This window comes from Danio rerio, chromosome 12 (assembly GCF_052040795.2).
Source record: "Danio rerio strain M-AB ecotype USA chromosome 12, GRCz13ab, whole genome shotgun sequence".
NCBI lineage: Eukaryota > Metazoa > Chordata > Actinopteri > Cypriniformes > Danionidae > Danio > Danio rerio.
Genome location: NC_141032.1, coordinates 40,506,804 through 40,530,000, shown reverse-complemented (window position 1 = coordinate 40,530,000; position 23,197 = coordinate 40,506,804). Strand labels below are relative to the sequence as shown.

At 37.7% G+C, this 23,197-nt stretch overlaps 3 protein-coding genes across 6 annotated transcripts in view; 2 read left to right on the top strand and 1 right to left on the bottom strand.

Annotated features, from left to right (window-relative positions):
* LOC147841460 (uncharacterized) overlaps nucleotides 1-21,560 on the top strand; it is a 74,400-nt gene extending 52,840 nt beyond the window's left edge. The window contains exon 3 of the mRNA XM_087276696.1: nucleotides 11,837-21,560. Coding sequence (XP_087132822.1) covers nucleotides 13,093-17,772 — 4,680 coding nt within the window. The 5' untranslated portion in view covers nucleotides 11,837-13,092 and the 3' untranslated portion in view covers nucleotides 17,773-21,560. The remainder of the gene's footprint in view (nucleotides 1-11,836) is intronic.
* Nucleotides 1-23,197, top strand: part of sdk2b (sidekick cell adhesion molecule 2b) — a 628,575-nt gene that overhangs the window by 74,405 nt on the left and 530,973 nt on the right. The window lies entirely within an intron of this gene.
* Nucleotides 2,526-5,520, bottom strand: LOC147834542 (uncharacterized). Its single transcript, XM_087276837.1, has 2 exons — nucleotides 5,053-5,520; nucleotides 2,526-4,074 (listed from the first exon to the last, which is right to left on the bottom strand). Exons 1-2 carry the CDS (start codon nucleotides 5,126-5,128, stop codon nucleotides 3,722-3,724), a joined length of 429 nt encoding a protein of 142 aa, XP_087132963.1. The 5' UTR covers nucleotides 5,129-5,520; the 3' UTR covers nucleotides 2,526-3,721.

Below are 23,197 nucleotides of genomic sequence, written 5' to 3'. Positions count from 1 at the left end.
CACTATAATCTTCTATGTGAAGCTGCTTTGACACAATCTGCATTGTAAAACCGCTATAGAAATAAATATGAATTGGATTGAACTAACAGTTCTTATATAACATGAGTTTAATAATTTTTCAAAAAGCATTTTACAGCATAAAATTCATTATAATACCTAATATTATTTGACTTTTACATGTTGAAAAGTTACTCATAGGGATATAATAAATGTCATAACACAAAGCTCTCAAATCACTTGTCCACTTTTTCAGCATCTTAGTTTCTCTTTTGAAAATTATCATGTTTGTAACTTTAGTAAATTGTAATTGTATTTATGTATAAATATGATAAAGACTGTAGTTGGTCATTTAACATCTGAATATAACATTTGCACCTGAATACTGCTAGTCTCTAGAAATCCATAAAATACTGTTTATTAAATTTGTATTTTTAATGTACTGTATTTATCAATGCTTGTTATTAGTTTATTATATTTTATGCAGATGGATTCCCTACAAAATCATCACAATCAATCTAAAATCTAAAATTATAAAGTCTTAAAATATTGAGCAGTTTATTTCATATGGTAGAACTATACTCAATACCTCAATATGTATCGCAGAAAAATAAAATATTGCAATGTCGTTTGTTATCCAATATAGTTTTTTTATCGCCTCAAATGATCACAACTTGCATCACACAAACCTATTCAAATATTAAGTTAAAATTTGTATAACTTAAAATATATATATATATATATATATATATATATATATATATATATATATATATATATATATATATATATATATACATATATATATATATATATACATATATATATATATAAAAACCTAACCAATTAATTTAAGGTAAAGTACAGTGTCCTGTAAGTAAAATAAACAAACAGTTTTAGGCTGCAGAAATTGTGTTTATTAGCAAAGATTATCTCTTAATGAACAAATGTAAAAGGCTTTCTTTACAAAAGTGTTTATTAGTCTCAGAACTGATTTTTAGCACTTATCCATATGGCAATGTGAAAATAATAACAATAATAATAATAATAATAATAATAATAATAATAATAATAATAATAATAATAATAATAATAATAATAATAATAATAATGTGGTGGTCTTTTAAGGGAACCATGTGATGCTAAGTTCTCAGCTGGCTAAAAAGATATATGCCATGCCTGCAAAACTGTATATATACTGCATATATAAAAGTCTTCTTGCACAGTACATGGAGAGTATTTGATTATCTACTGATAATATTTGAATAAAATGATTTTGAGTCCTTTTCTCTGCTAGTCTATATGCTATAGACCAGTGAAAGTACAAGTTGTCAGAGTGAATTTAAAAATGTAGTTTAGTGGTGAGCAAGCTCGTGCTCATCTGAAAAGCTGTCAAAGGGTGCTGTTACTGAGTGTTGGATCAGATTCAGATTTTGCACGTGTCGTGTGAATTGGAAGACACTATTCAGTAACATAAGGAAGATTCAAAAGAAACTAGCCGGCTGTTTACAAAACCTTTCATTATCTCCCCTCGAGCTGTAATGATAAGGTATGAAGCTCAAGGTTTTCTCATTTTCACATACAAGACAGCTGAATGAGAATTACTTTTTCGGAAGTTCTTGAGCATAGGTCTGTGGCAAAAATTGTCCATTGGGAAGTAGTGTTAAAATTATTTAGAGATTATGATAACATTATTTGCACTAAAGGTCAGTTTGATACCAGAAGCCTTATTCCGTAGCGTACAATGACTTGTCATGTTTTTAGAAAAGTTATCATCCAATGGTGAGTGTGTTTTTTTATGACTGTATTGACCTTATTCTAAAATGCGGAAGTGCGCCTGTTTTTGCGATTGTCTTACAACTTCCGATTCAGTCGCCTATGGGAGAAATGACTAGGAATAATAAACGGCAGAAAAAGGTCAAACTACTTGCTCTACAAACAAATGTTTGCATGACTACACAGACTAAGTAGAATAATATAACAAGAAACTATCAAATTGCAACATCAAGCAGCGCAATGAGCAGTTTTTAATGTCTAAAAATGAATGGAAGTGAATGAGACCGGAAGTCTCAAGCCAAAAAGATTCAAATGGCAGCGCCCGCTCGTCGGCGGAGAATAAGGTCAATAAGGTGAAATGAAATATGAATAATGCGTTGCTGGTTCTTTAAATGACGAATTGAGTAATTGAGTAAACACAAATAACAAAAAATTTCCATCATCAAGAAATCTAAAATTCCACCCATCCATCAATTGTCATGTAGATCAGAATCAGTTTCATTGCCCAGTGTGCTTCACACAAACACACAAGGAACTTGTTTTGGCTACAGAAGCTTCCATTGTACATAAATTGACAACAAATATATATGAAAAAAAAAAGATGATAAACATTTAACAGAGATGCTGGACGGATGGATGTTGAACTGTATGTACAGATTGTTATAAATATACAGGTTATAAGGTGCTGTGTACAAATGCGAATGTAGAAAGTATTGCATTGTATAATGACATAAGGTACAAGTGCGTATGATAAAGTCTTGCACATATTTATTGCACAGTTGGGGGATATTTAACTGTTCATAAGGTAGATGGCCTGAGGAAAAAACTTTTCCTATGTCTGGCTGTTTTTGTGCTTGGTGCTCTGAAGCGCCGACCAGACGATAACAGTACAAACAGGTAGTGTACTGGGTAGTGTGCTGGGTGCGATTCGTCCTGAGTGATTTTGCGAGCCCTTTTAGGGTGCTTTCACACCTACACTTTTGTTTCGGAACGTATCTCGTTTGCCCAGTTAGCGCGGTTCGATTGGCATATGTGAACAGGGCAATCGCGCTCTGTTCCGCGCCAAAGTAATTGCTCCGAGATCGCTTGAATGAGGTGGTCTCGGCTCGATTGAAACGAACCCTGGAGCGGTTCGATTGCAGTGAGAAAGCGATCTGATCCGAGCACGGTTATATCACAGTGTTTTATGGATATGTAATAGGCTTACGGCTATATGAAGAGAGAATTATGATTAGGGCGGGAAGTTTCGCGAGTCTCCGGATGCCCGCAAACGAGTGATGATCTCCCGGTAATCTCGTGTCTCTCTCCCAGTCCTCAAATAGGCATCGTCGCGCACCCTTCTCACCCCTCCCTACCGTGTCTCTCCTCAGACACGTCACGTGCGCGCACCCTGTCAATCACCACCAAACCACCACCTCTCCTGACAGCTGAGCGGGACGCTGCAAAATAAACTCTGACACTCTGACCAATTTAAGGAGAGTTTACTCGCACGTGACTTGTTTTAGCTCTTTTGGTCCGATTAGAAACTTTGCAGTGTGAAAGCGAACAGCTCCAAGAGCAAAGAGCAACAATGTAACAATTTTAATCTCTGTTTCGGAACAACTGAATCGATTCACAGGTGTGAAAGCATCCTTACTCACTCTGGAAGAGTACAGTTCTTGAAGTGTATTAAGGGTAGTGCCAGTGATTCGTTCAGCAGTCCGGACTATTCGCTGTAGTCTACGGAGGTCGGTTTTGGCAGCTGAGCTGAACCAGACGGTGATTGAAGTGCAGAGGATGGATTGGATGACAGCTGAGTAGAACTGCACGAGCAGCTCCTGTGGCAGGTTAAACTTCCTTCGCTGACGGAGGAAGTACAGTCTCTGATGGGCTTTCTTCACGATAGAGTCTATGTGAATGTCCCACTTCAGATCCTGAGAGATGGTGGTGCCCAGGAACCTGATTGACTCTATTGCAGCCACAGTGCTGTACATGATGGGGGGAGTGCAGGGGGTTTCTCCTGAAGTCCACTATCATCTCCACTGTTTTGAGCGTGTTCAGCTCCAGGTTGTTGTATATGCATTATAAGCACCAGCCGCTCCACCTCCTGTCTGTATGCACCCTTGTCACCATTCCAGATGAGGCCGATAACAGTAGTGTCATCTGCAAACTTAATGAGTTTGATGGAGGGGTCTTTTACAGTGCAGTTGTTGGTGTGCAGGGAGAAGAGCAGTGGGGAGAGAACACATCCCTGGGGGGCACCAGTGCTGATGGTGCGGCTGTCGTACGGGATTTTGCCCATTCTGACTAGCTGTTGTCTTTCTGTCAGAAAGATGTAAAAAAAAAATCATATTCACAATCTTGCTCTCCAGTGATGTGTTAACAACCGAATCACTCTGTGAACCAAATGATTAATTAATAAGATCCATCTGTAATGATGTTCAAAACTCACACTCAAACAGGAAGAAGGAGGCGGTAACCAACAAACACACTTTAATAATGAAATAAACACAAACAAAAGGAAAGCCCCTCATAGACAACTGCCACATATCAAATGTTCTATTGAATTCATCTGTTCACCCACCCATCCGTCCATCCGTTGTCATCTAGACATCAGTTTTCCATCCATTCATTTAACGTCCACCTACTGTATCCATCTGTTCGCTACTATCTAGACATATGAGGTTCCATCCATCTGTACACTCAAGATTCTTCAGTATCTAATGTAACTATTCCTCCATTATCATCTTATCTTATATTCATTTTTCCCATCCATGCTTGGTTCTATCTATTGTATCCATCCATGCATTGTCTTCTAGACATCTGAGGTTTTAGTCTTTCATCCATCCATTCAAGACTCTACCTATCTATTCATCCATTCATCCATCCATCACTCAATGCATTCAAGCATCCATCCCTAGTTATATCTACTGTATCCATTTATCCATTACCATTTAGACATCTGATGATTCATTCATCCATCCATCCTACCTAGGTTCTATCTAATGTATCCAACTATCCATCCATGCATTACCATCTAGATATTTCAGGTTCCATCCATCCATCCATCCATCCATCCATCCAAAGCTTTATCTACTCCATCCTTGGTTCCATCCACTGTATACATTCATATATCCATCCATCCTTCCAACCATACATCCATCCATCCATCCATCCATTCATCCATCCATCCTTGGTTGTATCCACTGCATCCATCCATCCATCAAGCCATTCATTCATTCATCCATCCATCTATCCATCCATCCATCCATCCATCCATCCATCCATTCAAGCCTTTACCTACACCATCATTGATTCCATCCACTGTATCCAGCCGTCCATCCATCCATTCAATCCACCCTATCCATCCACCCATTATTGGTTTCGTACATCAAATCCATCTGTCCATCCTTGGTTTCACCCATCGTATCCACCCATCCATCCATTCTTGGTTCCATCCATCCGTCCGTCCTTGGTTCCATACACTGCATCCATCCGTCCTTGGTTCCATTGACTCAATCCATCAATCCATCCATTTATCCATCCATCCATCTGTCCATGCATTCTTGGTTCCATCCATTGTATCCAACTATCCATCCATGCAATCTTGGTTCCATTTACAGTATCCACACATCCACCCCTTCTTGGTTCTATCCACCCTATCCATCCACCTATACCATCTAAACATCAGAGGTTTCTTTCATCCAATCATCTGTCTATTCAAGACTCCACACTCTGTCCTTCTATCCATCCAGCCCTCTGTTCACTAGCTTTCTCCTTTGTGTGTTTGCTTGTATATATTATTGTGTGTGTGTGTGTGTGTGTGTGTGTGTGTGTGTGTGTGTGTGTGTGTGTGTGTGTGTGTGTGTGTGTGTGTGTATATATATATATTTTTTTTTTTCTTTCTCATTTTGAGCTATTCATTCCAGCTTCAAAATCACAGTGTCTGCTATCCCTCCTGACTAATGCAGAGCCTACATGCCCTTTACTTCCCTCCCAGGGGTATGGAAAGTTTCCAGCCTTTGGCACTCTTTCCTATTTGATAAATGTCTCCCTGGGCACTCCTGATCGGGTAAACAGGCCCGGGTTCCATATTTATGAAGCCGCCACTTCAGGATTGTCATCAATAATGAGCGGCTACGACCAACCTCTCCGTCATTACATGAAAAAATAAAATCTGTGTCTGAACACGGACAGCACAGGAAGGACTGTAATGAGACAAAGCTCTAAGATCCTCTGGGAACCTAAGACACATCGGCTGGGTTTGATTGACACAATGTTTGCTGGCATCTCACTGTCCTTTATACAAATTCAACAGATGGTCTCAATGAGGTCAAACACAGTACTGGTTTAGACTCTACATGGTCGTGTTTTCCTTTCCAATTAAATTCAACATCAAAACACTAGCTTAAGTGTTGTTTCTCAGTGCACATTAGAGGACTACAGAGAAAGGAAAAGAGTGAATGCAACAGAGAAAGAGATCTCCTTGGAGACAAAATGAGCTTTTCTGCTTGAAGAAGTTCTCCCAAACCAAAGAGGAGCTTCTTAAAGTGAAGCATTTTGTTTGAGAACATTATAGGAAGAATATGCCAAAACACACACACAATGCCTCATCTGAAACACAATAGATCACAGTATGTTGCAACTGTAAATACAACTACATCCGGTACCACAGAAAAGTAGCTCTAACTGGTTCAGTTGTTTTTTTTTTTTTTTGTTTTTGTTTTTGTTTTTTTTCATTCATTTTGATATCCAGGCATTTTTTTGTCATCAAATTTGAAACACCCAAATATGTCATAATTTATTCACTCTACAATTGTTCCAAACATGTTTGAGTGTCTTTTATGAACACAAAATTAGATGTTTTGCAGAAAGTTGTGGACCAAAAGCCATTGACTTCCATAGTATTTTGGAATTTATTTGTACCATGACTGTCATTTGCTGCTAATTTCCTACATTCATTAAAATACTTTCTATTTCTGTTAAAACCTCCAAACCAAAAACAAAACAAAAACAAAAAAAACTACAGTTTGGAATTTTACTTTATGGAAAGCAAATTATTAGTTTGTTTTCATTTTTTGGCGCCATGAAATTTAAAGATTAAGTGTATTTATTAATGTGTAATCTGCATAGTACAGCATATTTTTATTAATTGCATACTATTTACATTATTAATAAGCAATAATCAATTATAAAATATGCAACTTAAAGCTTTTTAAAACTGAGTTGCACACTGAATCCAACGTTTGCACATTTTCGCACATTAAAAAATAAATTCAACCTCACTATGTGTGAATCATATTGCCACACTTAGTCCGAAATTTCCGGCCATCATACAAAAACTTTACCTGGGTATGATTTTTTTTTATTTATTATTTTTTTTTATTTTATTTTATTTTATTTTATTTTATTTTATTTTATTTTATTTTATTTTATTTTATTTATTGCGTTTATTTTTTTATTATTTGAATTTTTTCAGAGCACTTTGAGGGGGGTTTTCACAGTTCTGAGCCGCTGTACAAGCAAAAAGCTAAAAGCAGAATGCCGTCATCTGAGCCGTTTGATAACTTTATGACAAACACAGCGCATAAAATAAAGATAATATGTGACAGACAGCCCCTATATGCAGGATTTTATGACTCGCACACCTTTGTCACGTCAACACAGCCACCATCTCTTATAATGTCTCTAGGTACTGCCAGTCTCTGTTCAGAATTTGTTTACATATGTGAATGTGTGAAGTATCACAAGCATTGTATCAAAAATTTCACAGATTTTCTGAAATTAACTTTGCATTTCATACGCATGGGGCTCAGTGTGCAAGGTTTGTTTACATGACGAATTGTTCGCATATCAATACGAAACTAGCTCAGGCGAAAATTTAGGCCTTCAGTGTGTAAAAACCTTTAGTCCAAATCAAAACCTAGGAATGTCCTACTTCACAAATAACACCTGAAGCTGACTAGTTGTTGGTGATTTAACTTATATTCTATGGCTGCTATAAAAAAAGAAAAAGAAGAAAAAAAAGTCTGTTTATCAAATCTCACGAAAATCCATTTGACCCCAAGTTCATCCTGGGCAGAGCTTATCTCCAATATTCATCTTAAAATAATCCCTGTCCAATAAGATCCCTGCTGCATAGGGAATTTCACCAGATACTGCAATTTTGAATCAATTCTCTTCAAACACAACTTTACAACCACACACACACACATACACACGCACACTCAATCCTAATCTAGCTCTGCTTTATTTATCCAGCTTTCCTCATTAAATGGGATTACGTCCAATCTCTGACACTATAATTTGTTTGAGATTTTAATTAAACTGTGCTCAGGTTAATAGCTGTTTATGTCATTAGCCACTCTGTTTGGAATCCTTTCACCTGTTTAAACCATGTTGCTGAAAACCAGACAAGCTGACATTGACAAAGACGGATCTACAGTAGAGTTATTGATTTCCAGAACACCCCTTAAAACCTCCATCTCTGCCTGCAGCATGTCTTTATACTGTAGCCCATTGACACACTTTTTGGTTTCCTCCTAATGTATGCATACCTAGAGATGCCGAATGCTAATATTTAGTTGATGACTGAGTTTTGTAAATTACCATGAGAAAGACACAGGCAGTTGGTGCCAGTCCCCTCAAAGTGAAGTTACATCTTGTATTTGCTTTGTCCTTGCTTTAGGGGAAAACCATGGATGGTTGAGTCGCGTTCTGTGACCGCAGAGGACTTTGAGAAGCTGGCATCTGGTGCCAAAGCTTTGCTATTCATTAATTTTAATGAACACTATTGACTTGTTAAATTCCTGTGTGAATCTGCTTTTATGAGTCCTGTCATCCTTCAGGCTGTAAAGATGCTCTCTGCACCTCTCTGCAGAGAGATACACACACACACGCTAAAACTGTGATCTATATCCTAGGATTATTAACTAGAGAGGGTAAAAGTAGGAGAAATATTGGAGGTGGGAAAGATAAACTCATCCTTGATATATGAAAGAAATGAGAGAGAGGGAGAGTAAACAGAAAAGGCACTTTGTTGCTTTGCAGTAGAACTACAGAGGTAGTCATTTTCTTTTTAATGTTGTAATTTAATAACAATGTTAAAATAAAACCCATGTAACCACAGTACCCTGACATCACAAATGCATGAATATAGTTCATTCTTATATTGTTAGTTTATAAATTACGAAACACAAAATAGTATTTCTACTTTAAATGTTCATAGCAGTCTAATTGTTTTGAAACAAATACAGCTTTTCCCCACTACCTTAGATCAAGGATCTCCAATATGTTATCTATCTATCAATCTATCTATCAATCTATCTATCTATCTATCTATCTATCTATCTATCTATCTATCTATCTATCTATCTATCTATCTATCTATCTATCTATCTATCTATCTATCTATCTATCTATCTATCTGTATGTTTGTCTGTCTGTCTGTCTGTCTGTCTGTCTGTCTGTCTGTCTGTCTGTCTGTCTGTCTGTCTGTCTGTCTGTCTGTCTGTCTGTCTGTCTGTCTGTCTGTCTGTATGTCTGTCTGTCTGTATGTATGTGTGTATATATTAACCTAACAAACCGTAAAACAGTTACGTTTCCTTGTGAGATCAGGCTGAGATGCATCTCAATAACTAAGATTACGTACAGAGTAATTTTGCAATCTTCTGGCTCGGTAGCAACTTTTTCACAATCCGGTACTGGATCGTGACCCTGGCAAGGCAGTGCAAGACAAACTTTATTTTTAGAGCATACTTTTACACAACAGTTGTTGATCCAAAGTGTATTACAGTACAATAAAATATTTATTTAAAAAACTTTATAAAACTTGTATTAAAAATATAGGAAAAGATAAAATATATATATATATATACAGTTAAAGTCACAATTATTAGCTCCCTTTTGATTTTTTTTTCTTTTTAAAATATTTTCCAAATGACACTGTTACACATTTTCACAGTATGTCTGATAATATTTTTTCTTTTGGAGAAAGTTTTATTTGTTTTATTTTGGGTAGATTTTTAATTTTTAAGCACCATGTTAGGGACAAAACTATTAGCCCCTTTAAACTATACATGTTTTTGATCGTTATACAATAAATTGCCTAATTACCATAACCTGAATAGTTAATCTAGTTAACCTAGTTAAGCCTTCAACCCCTGCCTCAGAGTTTGCATTCATGTATTGCTTTCTGCGAACTAATTTTGATTTCAAAAATATAACTTGACATGTAAATTTCCAAAGCAATATTTTTACTTCAGACAAATCATCAGCTTAGGTTCAATCTGACATTTTTTGTCAAAATTGAGATATTCACACATTAAATGACAACTTATTTACATCATACAAGTTGTTTACATTTTAATCAAATGTTACACACATACTGTTTGCTATATGGAATGCAAAAACTTTAAAGCTCAATGTCTCAAAGTCATCCAGAACGCAGATGGAGCCTTGTAATTCCGAGGTGACGAAATGTTCAAGTTCACTGTAATCTCGATTGCTGGACAAAGTGAAATATTATATGAGGCTTTTTTTGGGACACAGTTTAATAACTTGTACACAGTTATAGCCTATTACAAAACATTTTGTATTTTTAGGGTAATGACTTCTTAAGATATTATGACAGACATTAATGTGTAAAATCCTAATAGAAACTTCAAATGTAAACATGACAATGTCAGTTCAGTACAGTCTTCTATGAATGTTCAGAATTCTGAAAGTTCCATTGTTGAAGAAATGCTCTTTGTTAAATACAAGTCTCTCAACACATTTTATAGCAGATGACAGCATGAAGTAATGTTGTTTTTGTGCTATTTACAGTATGCTGCGCTTTGAGGAAGCACTTTTCAGTGATTTTCCACTGTATTATTCCTCATTTACAGTACACTTGCAGCTGAAACAAACAACAATAAAAACCAATGCAATGCTACTCATTGTATATAATTACAGTTGCTCTCTTGTCTGTGTTTTATATGATAAACTACGTACCAGACATTATTATTATTACTGAACACTTAAAACAAGGACATGTTGTTTCTTAAGACGTCTGAATATAACAAACCCTGTGTAATTATAGTTCTACTCACTTGATTTCATAAGTGATAATTTGCACATAGTACCGCAAGCTTTCTCTCATCTCAAGTGTTATTGTGTCACATAGAAGTATGACTGATGCTTCACCTAAAAATCAGATTCAGTTGCTTTAAAACAATGCCAGAGTGTTAAAGATATTCTCAACGCATTCCTTGTTAAGTTCTCTCCAGGCATCAATGACACTTGAACATCCAACAGTGTGCATTAGGTCAACGTCACGCTTTGTGAAGCCGAGCAGATCTCGAAGCTTCAAGTGATTACAGAAGTTTGTGGTTATTGGTTGAGAGGACGATTGTCATGGTTTGTGTGAGGGTTTAAAACACTCGATCAGGGGGTGGAGTGGCCCTATTGATCCCTGCAGCTCATCAAGAAGATTTTTATTGAACAACTAAATCAAACAGAAGAGTAGGCTTGTCAAGACTCTTCTCACGAGGGCGAGAAGAGCCATGCTACTTCCCTTTCTTGCCTACTCTCTACGGGGCCATGCGTTGGTTGAAAAAAAAAAAAGACATTTAAGACTTGCGGAATATGTACAACTCAATAGCCTGTGGTTTTTTGAAAGGCCTAAATAGAGCACATCATGGATTGATTCACACCGAGCTGTTTTCACCCGTGCCCTTTTCGCTCCTTTTGAAATGTCTTATTAATTTTTTAACGCGGCCCTTTTGATTGAGTAGCCTTGGGGGGGATGAGTTGTTCTGAGCTCTTTTCTCTCTACGTCTTGTCAGATTCAGTCGACCACCAATAGTGGGTTTTCATTTTCGCCTGTCGATCTTGATTTGCAGAGCCAGTTCCTTTTACGGTTTTGCGTCAGAACTCAAGAGTTGTCAAATGCTATGTTGTATTCACTTGTGATCAAGGTTAATGCAGAGATTTTTGTAGAGTTTAGTACTGTCAAACGATTGATCATGATTAATCACAACCAAAATACTGTTAATGTGTATCTGGTGTATTTATTATGTGTATATACAGTTAATACCAGAAGTTTACATACACTAATAAAAAGGAACATTTTTGAAAAATGTCTGATGGTGAATCATACTAAACGTTTCCTTTTTTAGGTCTGTTGCGTGTGGCGTTCACTCCTGCCATTAATAATTACTTTCAATTGATTTTGTTTGTCCTTTTTCCTTTTCAGTTTTCTATTGGTTAATCTGGTGGCGTCAGGCCTTTAAATCGAACGGAAGCTGACTTCTACGGCCCCTCATTCCTCCACGTCACCACAGTCATTGACGGCTTTATTGTTGTGTTCTCCTTTATGCTTTCCTTTTGATATTTGTTTGGAGTGGGGAGCTCCAACCTGCTTTAGGTTTGTTTGGTTGTTCTTTATTATGTTGTTGGGCTCCCCATCTCTTGTCAATTTGGATTGTTTTGTTGGTTATTCTTATATTAATAAATAATTTAGCTGGAGAACTTTGGCCGTTGTTTATTATGTTACGTTGTCTTTTAGTCACGAGTCTTATTTAATTTAGGGACTGTAACATAATTGGGGGCTCGTCCGCTTCTCTTTAAGTCGTTTCACTTTGTTCTCTTTTTGATACCAAACTTGTTTGACTTTACTGAACGATAGATCGTTAGACTATAATGTTTGGCTCTCATGGGGAATTCCTCATGACGTAATTTCGCGTCATAGGGAATCCCGCGTAGCGTGTCACACCGGAGCGTGTGCATGTGTGTGTGAACATCGTGTTTGTTTTGCTTTATCAACGCGGTTGCATGGCAAAGCTTGCTGGAAATGCAGGTAAGTGAAGTGTTTTTGTATACTGTTAATTGCATAGCGGCCTTTACTCCCCTGTTAGGTTGAAGAGGCGTTGTCCTTTGGACTTCGTCTGTTTTTTGTTTTTGTAGTGTCGCAAAGAGGCGGTTAGTGTTATCTGTTAACGCAGATATCTCGGGAGCACGTCCGTAGGATTTTGTGGGGTCGTCTATTATAGATTGTCTCACAATCCTGCTGGTTTTTAGTGCATAATAACCCGCCGCTGAACTGCGTGAAGACTAGGTGAGTTAGACAGGTGAAGTTCCGTTAGGCAGGCGCAGATAGAGGGGTGTATTTGCTCGCATTTGGTATACTTTGTAACGTTTGTTGTCACTTCACTTTCCTTTGCATTATCCTTCTATTTTGTTATATAGTTAATTTGCGGAAGTTTGTATTTTGCTGTTGGATGAATAAGATTTGACGCAGATTTGATTTTTTTGTATATTTATTATTAATATTTTGACTGCGTGTTTTTCAATCTTATTATGGAGTTTAGTTTAGAGGAATTTGTTGCTCATCCGAGCATAGAGAAACTTGAACAGTGTACTAAAAGTAATCTGTTCTCTATTGCTGCTCACTTTGAAGTACCACTCTCTAAACAAGAGAAAAAACAGAAAATTAAAAATGAATTGCATACAGCCTTATGTGAAATGAGTATCCTTCCTCCTGTTAGTGCTGTCACTTCACATGCTGATGTGCAGCCTGACTCTGAATTGCGTAGACTTGAGTTGCAAGTAGAAATACGGCGATTGGAGCTCAAGGAAAAAGAGCTAAAGCATGAATTTGAGCTGCGTAAATTTGAGATACAGGAAATTGGAAGACGTGAATCTGCTCGTTTGTCTAGGCAGTCAAGGGATTTTGATCCGGAAATCGACTTTGACATTAATAAATGCATTCGTTTAATTCCTCCTTTTTCAGAGAGAGATGTGGACAAATATTTTGTACTTTTCGAACGAGTGGCTACGACATTGAAATGGCCTAAAGAGGTATGGACTCTTCTTTTGCAATGTGTATTCACAGGAAAAGCCCAGGAGGCATATGCTTCTCTTTCACCTGAATTAAGCTTAAAATATGATCAGGTGAAATCTGCTGTTTTAAGGTCTTACGAATTAGTACCCGAGGCCTATAGGCAAAAGTTTAGGCGTTATAAAAAAGCTGAAAGCCAAACTTATGTCGAATTTGGTCGTGAAAAAACTGTACTTTTTGATCGTTGGTGTTCTGCACAAGAAGTGAAAAATTTAGAACAGCTTCGTGATCTAATTCTAATAGAGGAATTTAAAAATTGTCTACCGGACAAAATTGCAACATACTTGAATGAACAGAAAGTCACTAATGTACTAGATGCTGCGGTATTAGCCGATGAATATGTTCTGACTCACAGAGAGAACTTTGAAAAGCCATCTTTCTCTCCGTTGCAGCGTAGTCCTGTCACGCACTTTCACACTGAGCACAGTGCTAAAGATGCAGCTAGGCCAAGGCCAGTATGTGCTTATTGCAAAAAACGTGGTCATTTAATCAACAGCTGTTTTTTGTTGAATAAAAAGAAGCCTAAAACTGTGGCACTGGTAGAAAAAGTCTCAACATCAAACCTTTTTCAGTCTGGGTGTGTTGATTTGGAGATTTACTCACCATTTATAATGAAGGGAGTTGTTTTCTTGTCAGACAGTGATGTAAAAGTTCCTGTAACCATCTTGCGTGATACTGCCGCTTCTAGATCTATCATTCTACAAAGTGTGTTGCCTCTTTCTGATAAAACTTCGTTAAACTGCAATGAGATTGTTCAGGGATTTGGAATGAAACTTGTTAACCTGCCAATGCATTCTGTCCAGCTTGAGTCGGATCTGGTGTCTGGTCCAGTAGCAGTTGCAGCATGCACAGCTTTTCCAATAAAAGGAGTGGATTTTCTCTTGGGGAATGATCTTGCTGGGGGCAAAATCTTAGTGAGTCCTGAAGTAACTGCTGTGCCCTTTTTGTCTGAAGGCCCAGATGAACTGCAGGTGAAGTATCCAACAGTGTTTCCTGTATGTGCTGTCACTCGGTCAATGGCTAAAGCTAACTTGATAGACTCTGATGGCTTGGAGGATAGTTTTATGATAGATCTTGACAGAGAACCTAAAGTAGACTCTGATAGTGGCCCTGTTCTGAGTTCTCCATCTTTAGTCTCTGATTTTACAGAGTTGGATGGAAAATGTGAAAACTCATCAGCTGACAATGTGCTAGAACGTTCTGAGCTGTCTGAGAGCTTTAGTGGGGTTCGTATGTCAAAAGAACATCTAATTTCTGAACAAAGGAGTGATGATTCGCTCGTTTCTCTGTATGAATTGGCTGTCCCTGAAGAGAAGCTTATCGACAATGTGTCTGGTTATTTTGTCAAAAATAACATTTTAATGCGCAAGTGGACGCCATCTTCTGCTTCTGTGCATGATGATTGGAGCACTGTAACACAAATTGTTGTTCCAAAAAAGCTTCGAGGTGAAATACTCAGTTTAGCTCATGACAACCCCTTAGCTGGTCATTTGGGTGTCACCAAAACCTATGATCGTATTTTGCGTAATTTTTTTTGGCCAGGTCTAAAACGGGATGTGAAGTGGCATTGTAGAACATGTCATACTTGTCAAATAGCTGGAAAGTCAAATCCACCGATTCCACCTTACCCTTTATATCCTATTCCAGCTGTAGACTCGCCGTTTGATCATGTCGTGGTGGACTGTGTAGGCCCATTGCCTCGTACCAAATCTGGCAGTAAATTTTTGTTGACCATTATGTGCGCTTCAACACGTTTTCCTGAGGCCATATCCATGCGCAAAATTACAGCCACGTCAGTAGTAAAAGCACTGACCAAGTTCTTCTCACTGTTTGGGCTTCCCAAGGTAATTCAAACGGACCAGGGAACAAATTTTATGTCTCGTGTTTTTAAACAGGTCACCAATCAGCTGAAAATATCCCATAACTTTTCAAGTGCTTACCATCCTGAAAGTCAGGGCACATTGGAGAGATTTCATCAGACCCTTAAATCAATGCTTCGTGCATATTGCCTGGAGTTTGAAAAGGATTGGGATGAGGGTGTGCACTTGCTTTTGTTTGCAGCTCGAGAAGTGGTGCAAGAATCTACTGGCTTCAGCCCAGCAGACTTGGTGTTTGCACATAATATCCGTGGCCCTTTGAAATTGCTGCGAGACAATTGGTTGAATGAATCGGAACAAAAAAATATACTGGATTATGTTAGCTCTTTTCGGCACAAGCTACATCGTGCATGTGAACTGGCTAAACAGAATTTAGCAGTTGCTCAATCCAGGATGAAAAACTGGTTTGATAAGAACAGTGTGGACAGACAGTTTAAGCCGGGGGACAAAGTTTTGGTATTTTTACCGATTCCTGGCTGTAGCCTTCAAGCGAGGTATAGTGGACCTTATGTCATTGAAAAAAGGGTAAGTTATAGGGATTATGTGGTTGCTACCCCCGACCGTGTTCGTCGTAGCAGACTCTGTCACATCAACATGATCAAACCTTATTATGATCGTGGGCAAATGATTCCTCACAGCTCTAAAAAAATAAAAACAGCTCAATCTATGCCTAACACTGAGTGTTCAACTGTCTCAAGTGTGTTACAGGTACAATCATTTTCCGGGTTGTCATCGGGTGCTGACAGTGTCATTGAGAACTCTGAGTCGCTGTCTGATCTTGAAGCTGGCGGCGACATTGAGAGTCCATCTGTGGCTACAGTTCAAGGATGTTTAAAAAATTCTGAGATGCTTGCTAATCTTGACTCTTGTTTTTTGCATCTTTCTGATTTACAGAGAACAGACATATTTAAATTAATTAAGTGTCATGTTTCCCTGTTTTCAGATGTTCCATCTCAGACTCATGTGCTGCAGCATGACATCGATGTTGGTGCTAATGCTGCGATTAAACAACATCCATACCGCGTCAACCCTGTGAAACGTCAGCGTCTACAAAATCAAGTCAATTATATGTTGGTGCATGGTATTGCAGAACCTAGTATTAGCTCATGGAGCTCGCCCTGTCTTTTGGCTATGAAGTCTGATGGATCTGAACGTTTCTGCACAGACTTTAGAAGGGTTAACAGTGTCACAAAACCTGACTGTCACCCTCTTCCTCGTATGGAAGACTGTGTTGACCGTGTGGGGTCGGCTGTGTTTGTGACAAAGTTAGACCTTCTTAAAGGATTTTGGCAGGTGCCATTAACTCAACGTGCAAAGGAAATCTCGGCATTTGTTACACCTGATGCCTTCTTACAGTATACAGTAATGCCTTTTGGGGTACGCAATGCGCCCGCGACATTTCAGCGGTTAGTTAACTGCGTGTTGGGGGGAGTGCCAGGATGTGAGGTGTATCTAGATGACATCGTTGTTCATTCAACAACGTGGCAAGAACACATCCATCAGTTGACACAGGTTTTTGAGAAACTGACTGATGCCAATTTAACAGTTAATTTGGCCAAATGTGATTTTGCAAAAGCAACGGTAGTCTACTTGGGTAAGATTGTGGGCAGTGGCATGGTAAAACCAGTACACGCCAAGATTGAGGCTATCACGTCATTTCCAGTCCCTTCCACACGTCGCGAATTACAGCGCTTTCTGGGAATGGCGGGATATTACCGTAATTTTTGTAAAAACTTTTCGACAGTAGTTTCTCCTCTCACCGACCTATTAAGTCCGAAGTCGGTTTTTAAATGGTCACCGGAATGTCAACATTCTTTTAAGTCACTTAAACACCTTTTAATGCATGCACCCGTCTTGGCGGCTCCAGTGTACGACCGTACATTCAAATTGGCTGTTGATGCTAGCGATGTAGGGGCAGGCGCTGTGCTTTTGCAGGATGGGCTTGATGGAGTTGAGCACCCAGTGTGCTACTTTTCAAAAAAATTCCAGAAACATCAAAAAGCATACTCCACAATCGAAAAAGAAGCTCTGGCGCTGGTTTTGGCCCTTAACAATTTTGAGGTTTATATTGGATCTTCATCTTATCCAATAACAGTCTACACTGATCACAACCCTCTCATCTTTATTCATAGAATGCGTAATTCTAACCAACGCTTAATGAGATGGGCTTTGTTTGTCCAAGCCTTTAACTTGGACATGAAACATGTTGCCGGTAAAAATAATGTGCTGGCCGATGCGATGTCACGTATTACCATATGGTGATGGGTGGTGTTTATTGTATTTTTGTTTTGTTTACCAGTCACCATTTTGGGGGTGGAGGTGTTGCGTGTGGCGTTCACTCCTGCCATTAATAATTACTTTCAATTGATTTTGTTTGTCCTTTTTCCTTTTCAGTTTTCTATTGGTTAATCTGGTGGCGTCAGGCCTTTAAATCGAACGGAAGCTGACTTCTACGGCCCCTCATTCCTCCACGTCACCACAGTCATTGACGGCTTTATTGTTGTGTTCTCCTTTATGCTTTCCTTTTGATATTTGTTTGGAGTGGGGAGCTCCAACCTGCTTTAGGTTTGTTTGGTTGTTCTTTATTATGTTGTTGGGCTCCCCTTCTCTTGTCAATTTGGATTGTTTTGTTGGTTATTCTTATATTAATAAATAATTTAGCTGGAGAACTTTGGCCGTTGTTTATTATGTTACGTTGTCTTTTAGTCACGAGTCTTATTTAAGTTAGGGACCGTAACAAGGTCTGTTAGAATTATTTAAATGATTGACATTTGCTAAATGCCACTTTTTTTGTTGCAAATCTTTATGGAACAAAATCAATGCCAAAAGTATTGAATTAAGAAGGTTGTTGAATAGCACAAACTGAAAAAAAATAATACATTGTATTAACAAGTTTTTGCATTTTAACAACTTGAATTGCAGGGTTTATATTTTTAGGTCCTAAAATTTGACACAGCTGTTTATTTAAGCTTTGAATATTTCAACTAAGCATATTTCAAACACATTTTTGTACTTGTAAATTCAATAATTCATATTCAATTTCTAGGTTTCACTTACAAAATATTCAATACCCTTTAAAAATACGATGTATAATATTCAAAGGGCAATTTTCAGTTCATATTATTTCAGTTCAAATATTCGCTTCCATAAATTCAGTGGCTCAAATTCGACTGTTAGAATTCGACATCACATCCGGGAACTGCAGGCAAAGCAAAAGAAGTTCTAGTAAATTGAAGCTATGCCAGTCCAGTTTTCAGAGTAGAAACACCCACTGGGATACACCCATACACTCTTGCATCCAAACACTCATACACTCATACATGGCCTATTTTATTTCATCCAATTCACCTCTTGTGCAGGTCTTTGGACTGTGGGGGAAACCAGAGCACCCTTAATGCAACACTTAAACAGGGACTTTCTTGCTGTGAGGCAACAGTGCTAACCACTGAGCCACCGTGCTGCCATATATGAGATATAATATAAGCATATAATACAAACTATAGTAAATAAATGTTAAATATAAAATCAAATTTGTGTTCTGGATAAGTTTATGTTTGTATTCATGTACACACACACTAATGTAGGAGTTGTCATAACTCGCATTGCGTCAAATATGGATAAAACAATCATTGGGTTAATACTGTAAGTGCAATTTAAATTGAATTGGAAAGAAAAAAAAATCAATGTTGGGTGTGTCTATTCAACCCAACAATGGGTTATGATGACCTAACTTTTTTTTATAGAGTAATTGTAAAAAAAATGTGTCGACTGACCACTTGCCTCCTCCATGTTTCCTCTGTTGTTGTTGTTGTTGTTGTTTAACGCGTCGGCGTCTGCACACACTCTTCCTTCTACATCATTAAACCACAGAGAAGTACCACATAGTCACAAGTTTAGTGACATACAAAACGAAATGCCTCAATAAATCAGATCTGATTGTTTACATGGCAGTCGCATCGTCACATATCCGACTTATATCACTTTTTTCCACATCTGAAGGAGGCCTGAAACCGATCTCTGAATATCCTAACGTGTGCGTTTTGTTCATGTTCAAACGATCATAGAACAGATCTGATCTGTGTGACATATAAGCAAAAACGCAGAGTTGGGTCACATTTTACTGGCAGTGTAAACGGGGCCAAAAATATACTCTATACACACATATTAGGTTACGATTAATCGCTATTAATAATTACGGCAACCCAAAATATATAATTTTTCCAGAGTGTATTAGATGTACATATATTATGGAAAATAAACTTTTATTTTGCTTGTGATCAATAACAATCAATAATTTGACTTCCTTGATAGATTTTTGAATTGTTAATATTGCTGTAAATTTTATTTATAAATATTGTTATTTTACATTGTTGTTTAAATGAACATCTGAAATAATATTTTGGACTTCATAATTTTATTAAGGTTCCTATTTGTAGACAAATTGATATGACAAAATACATGCGCTATAGGTGAATTGAATAAGCTAAATTGGCCGTAGTGTATGTGTAGGTATGAATGCAAGAGTGTATGAGTGTTTTCCAGTGCTGGGTTGCAGCTGGAAGAGCATCTGCTGTGTAAAACATATGCTGGATAAGTTGGCGGTTCATTCCGCTGTGGCAACCCCTGGTGAATAAAGAGACTAAGCTGAAAAGAAAATAAATGAATCGATCAATAAATATTTTTTTCAAAATATGAACTAAATCCTTCAAAATCCGCAATCATAGCTGGAATAGTTCTGGCTTATACAGTACATATAGCATAAACCACTCTCATTGAATGGCATTGGCAAAATGCATAGCCATGAGGTCAGCGCTGATCCATGATCGTAACATGATGCCTGAGGCCCTGTTGAAATTCCATGAGAAAGTCTGGCGGATTGTTTCGAGGCAATAATCCGTTACCCAGATGACTCTTGTACCCCCTTCCAAGGCTCAGGATGGGCAGAGAGAGCAAGTAATAGATGAGTCTGATTTGCCAATCTGTTGAGAGACCTGTGCTATTCTGGGATAAAGGGTGATAGTCCATTACTCAGATTGGAGACAGATAAAAGCCTGTTCTCTGGGTCCAGCTGTCGGAGGCATTATGACAGCCTAATGCAGTTCACATTGTGAGCATCCAGCACAAACAGTAGTTGCAGTAGTCGGCTCATTTTGGCTTGAATCAACAGCGTAGATGGGCTAGTAATTGCTACAAGCTGCCCACGACGTAGAACAGTTGTTGTTATAAAGTCTTTATGGGAGTAATCACAATCTGTGGGCCGTTAGTGCTCTTGCTTGTGTTGTCTTGCATGGGCAATCCCAGGTGGACTAAAAAGCAAGCTAAATCGGTAACGTCACTGAAGTATGTCAGTTCTGGTCATGCTGGTTTAACAGTGGCACCGCATAACCCAGTCTCATTTACAGCAGCGAGCCACAAAGAGGATTTTCCATAGGTGGCTGCTCCGGACAACTCCTCACAAAACACAGCTGAGGTTGATTCGCAGGGTGAAGAAAGGCTTACAACCACCCTGCAAGCTCTTAAATCCAACCATATGGAGGAGATTGGTTCTGTCCCTCCTCCTGTGCCCAATCTTTCAGATGTGGCACCGCACCATGACCCTAAAGCTCACGCTAAGCCCACCCATGCTCATCGTAGCCCCGGGTCTGAAAATAAAGAGGTGGAAATGCACACAAACACTCGCCAGAACTCAACCAGGTGCACAGCTAAATGAGTCCATTCATCATGACGAAAAGTTTTTAAGGTAGCAGAAGACTGTAAACCAACCCATTCGCAATCTTTCTCTACATCTCTTTTAGGGGTTCAGATAGCACTGGATTCTTTTTTTGTAATTGTTTGAATTACAAAAAGTTATCAGACTCGGCAAACTGTAAGTCTTGAAACTTTCAAGGATCTGTTTCAATTGGGTAGATGCAATTAAAGGTACTAGATCTACTGAAAAGTATAAGAAAAACTAAATATAGGATGCAAGTTTGTGTCAGAACACCAAAGTGTCGGTCTGAGGTTGGGAAGGATGAGGCAAGGACCAAAATGCAAATAACCAAGGAATCTATTTTTATAAAAAAATAACTAAATTAAAAAAAAAATTTAATTAAACAACCCCGTGAGGGTAAGACTCAAACGCAACAAAATGTCTTGACTCTGTTTGGTTTGACTTGATTAGACAGACACAGAATCAACAACAACCGACCAGCCCAGGAAAGGACACACTAGGAGAACACATATATTTAAATTATTTATTGTATTTATTTATTAAATCAGAGCTAGCAAGTGGCTTTTGAGATTTATTCTGGCAAATTACACGTTTCATACATGCCAAAATATTGTATTAATATCACATAATATTACATCCAGTATGACTTATATAGGAATATTTGGACTGCACAGATTAACAGCTATCAAAAGAGGTTGAACATTTTTGTTTGGACAGCTTTAATAGTTGTATTTATTTATTTATTCATCTTTGTTTTAGTAATAAGGAACACAAACAAGGAAGGCTGCACAGTTAATAACAAAATAATCGTGATCGCGATTTGACACCCCACACAATTTTAATTCAGCATTATACTTTAAGTTCAGGAGAGAAGCATAAAGGCGGACACACAAGTCTTCAGATTGTTTTATGTTGAGAATAAATGTTTTACAGTTTCAGTTGATTATACTAGCCTATTATAATGTTAAATATAAGGCAAGAGGGAATCTGACAATGACAAATGTCTAATTTTACCCGTAAAAAAGGCAAGCATATGCCTCAAACATGTTAATTCAACTTTTGAATTATGAAAAGCTGGATAGATGTAATCACTTCACTGTACAATTATGACCAGTGCAAATAAAGCCTGTTCAAGTCCACCATTTCAAGTCTATACAATATATTGTATTTTAACCAACAGCAGACCTACACATAGGCCTAATATTATTATTGTTTTTTTTTTTTTATCATATGTTGGAGAAATAACAATAATAATAGCCCTCTCATGTAAACCTTTTTTTTTTTTACATTTACCGAACTGTGAGAGAACCATGATCTCTATTTTAAGCAAAATATAAATAAATAAACATTGCGATTTTCATTTTTGTCATAGACGTGCAGCCCTATGAACAAACATTTGGAAATTGGTGAAATTAGTTGAGCACATAGAATGTATTCATATATCATTAAGAATCTTGCTAATGTTTTTGGAAATTGCTCTATATAGGTACAGTAGGTGGCGCAACGCCCTTAAACAGCAAATAATAATAAAACAAAGCATATTTCATCACTAATTTATAGGTTAAGGGAAAACAGGAAAGAAAACACTAATTAGCTTTAGGTTTAGTCATTTAGCAGATGCTTTTATGCAATGTATCAAGCTTTTCATTATAAAGTGTCAGTACTCACATCAAGTGCTACTAATGAAAAGATTCAGATTTTTCTAGAAAAAATAATAGCTAGAGTAGGTAAGGATTAATATGAAAATGTGTATGTTTCTGTGCGTAATGGCCTTAAAGTACTGTTAATTCCCACTTGCAGCTAAATTTTGATTAGTTTTTTTTCTGCTCATTTCAGAACTCTGCCAGATGAGTACACCCAAATTATTCCTGAAAAGACATTGATTGGTGGTTACTAGATGAAACCAAGAGATAGAACAGAGCAGCATGCCTTTTTCTCCTGTAATTTATATGGATGGCCAAAGTAGAATTTCCCTCA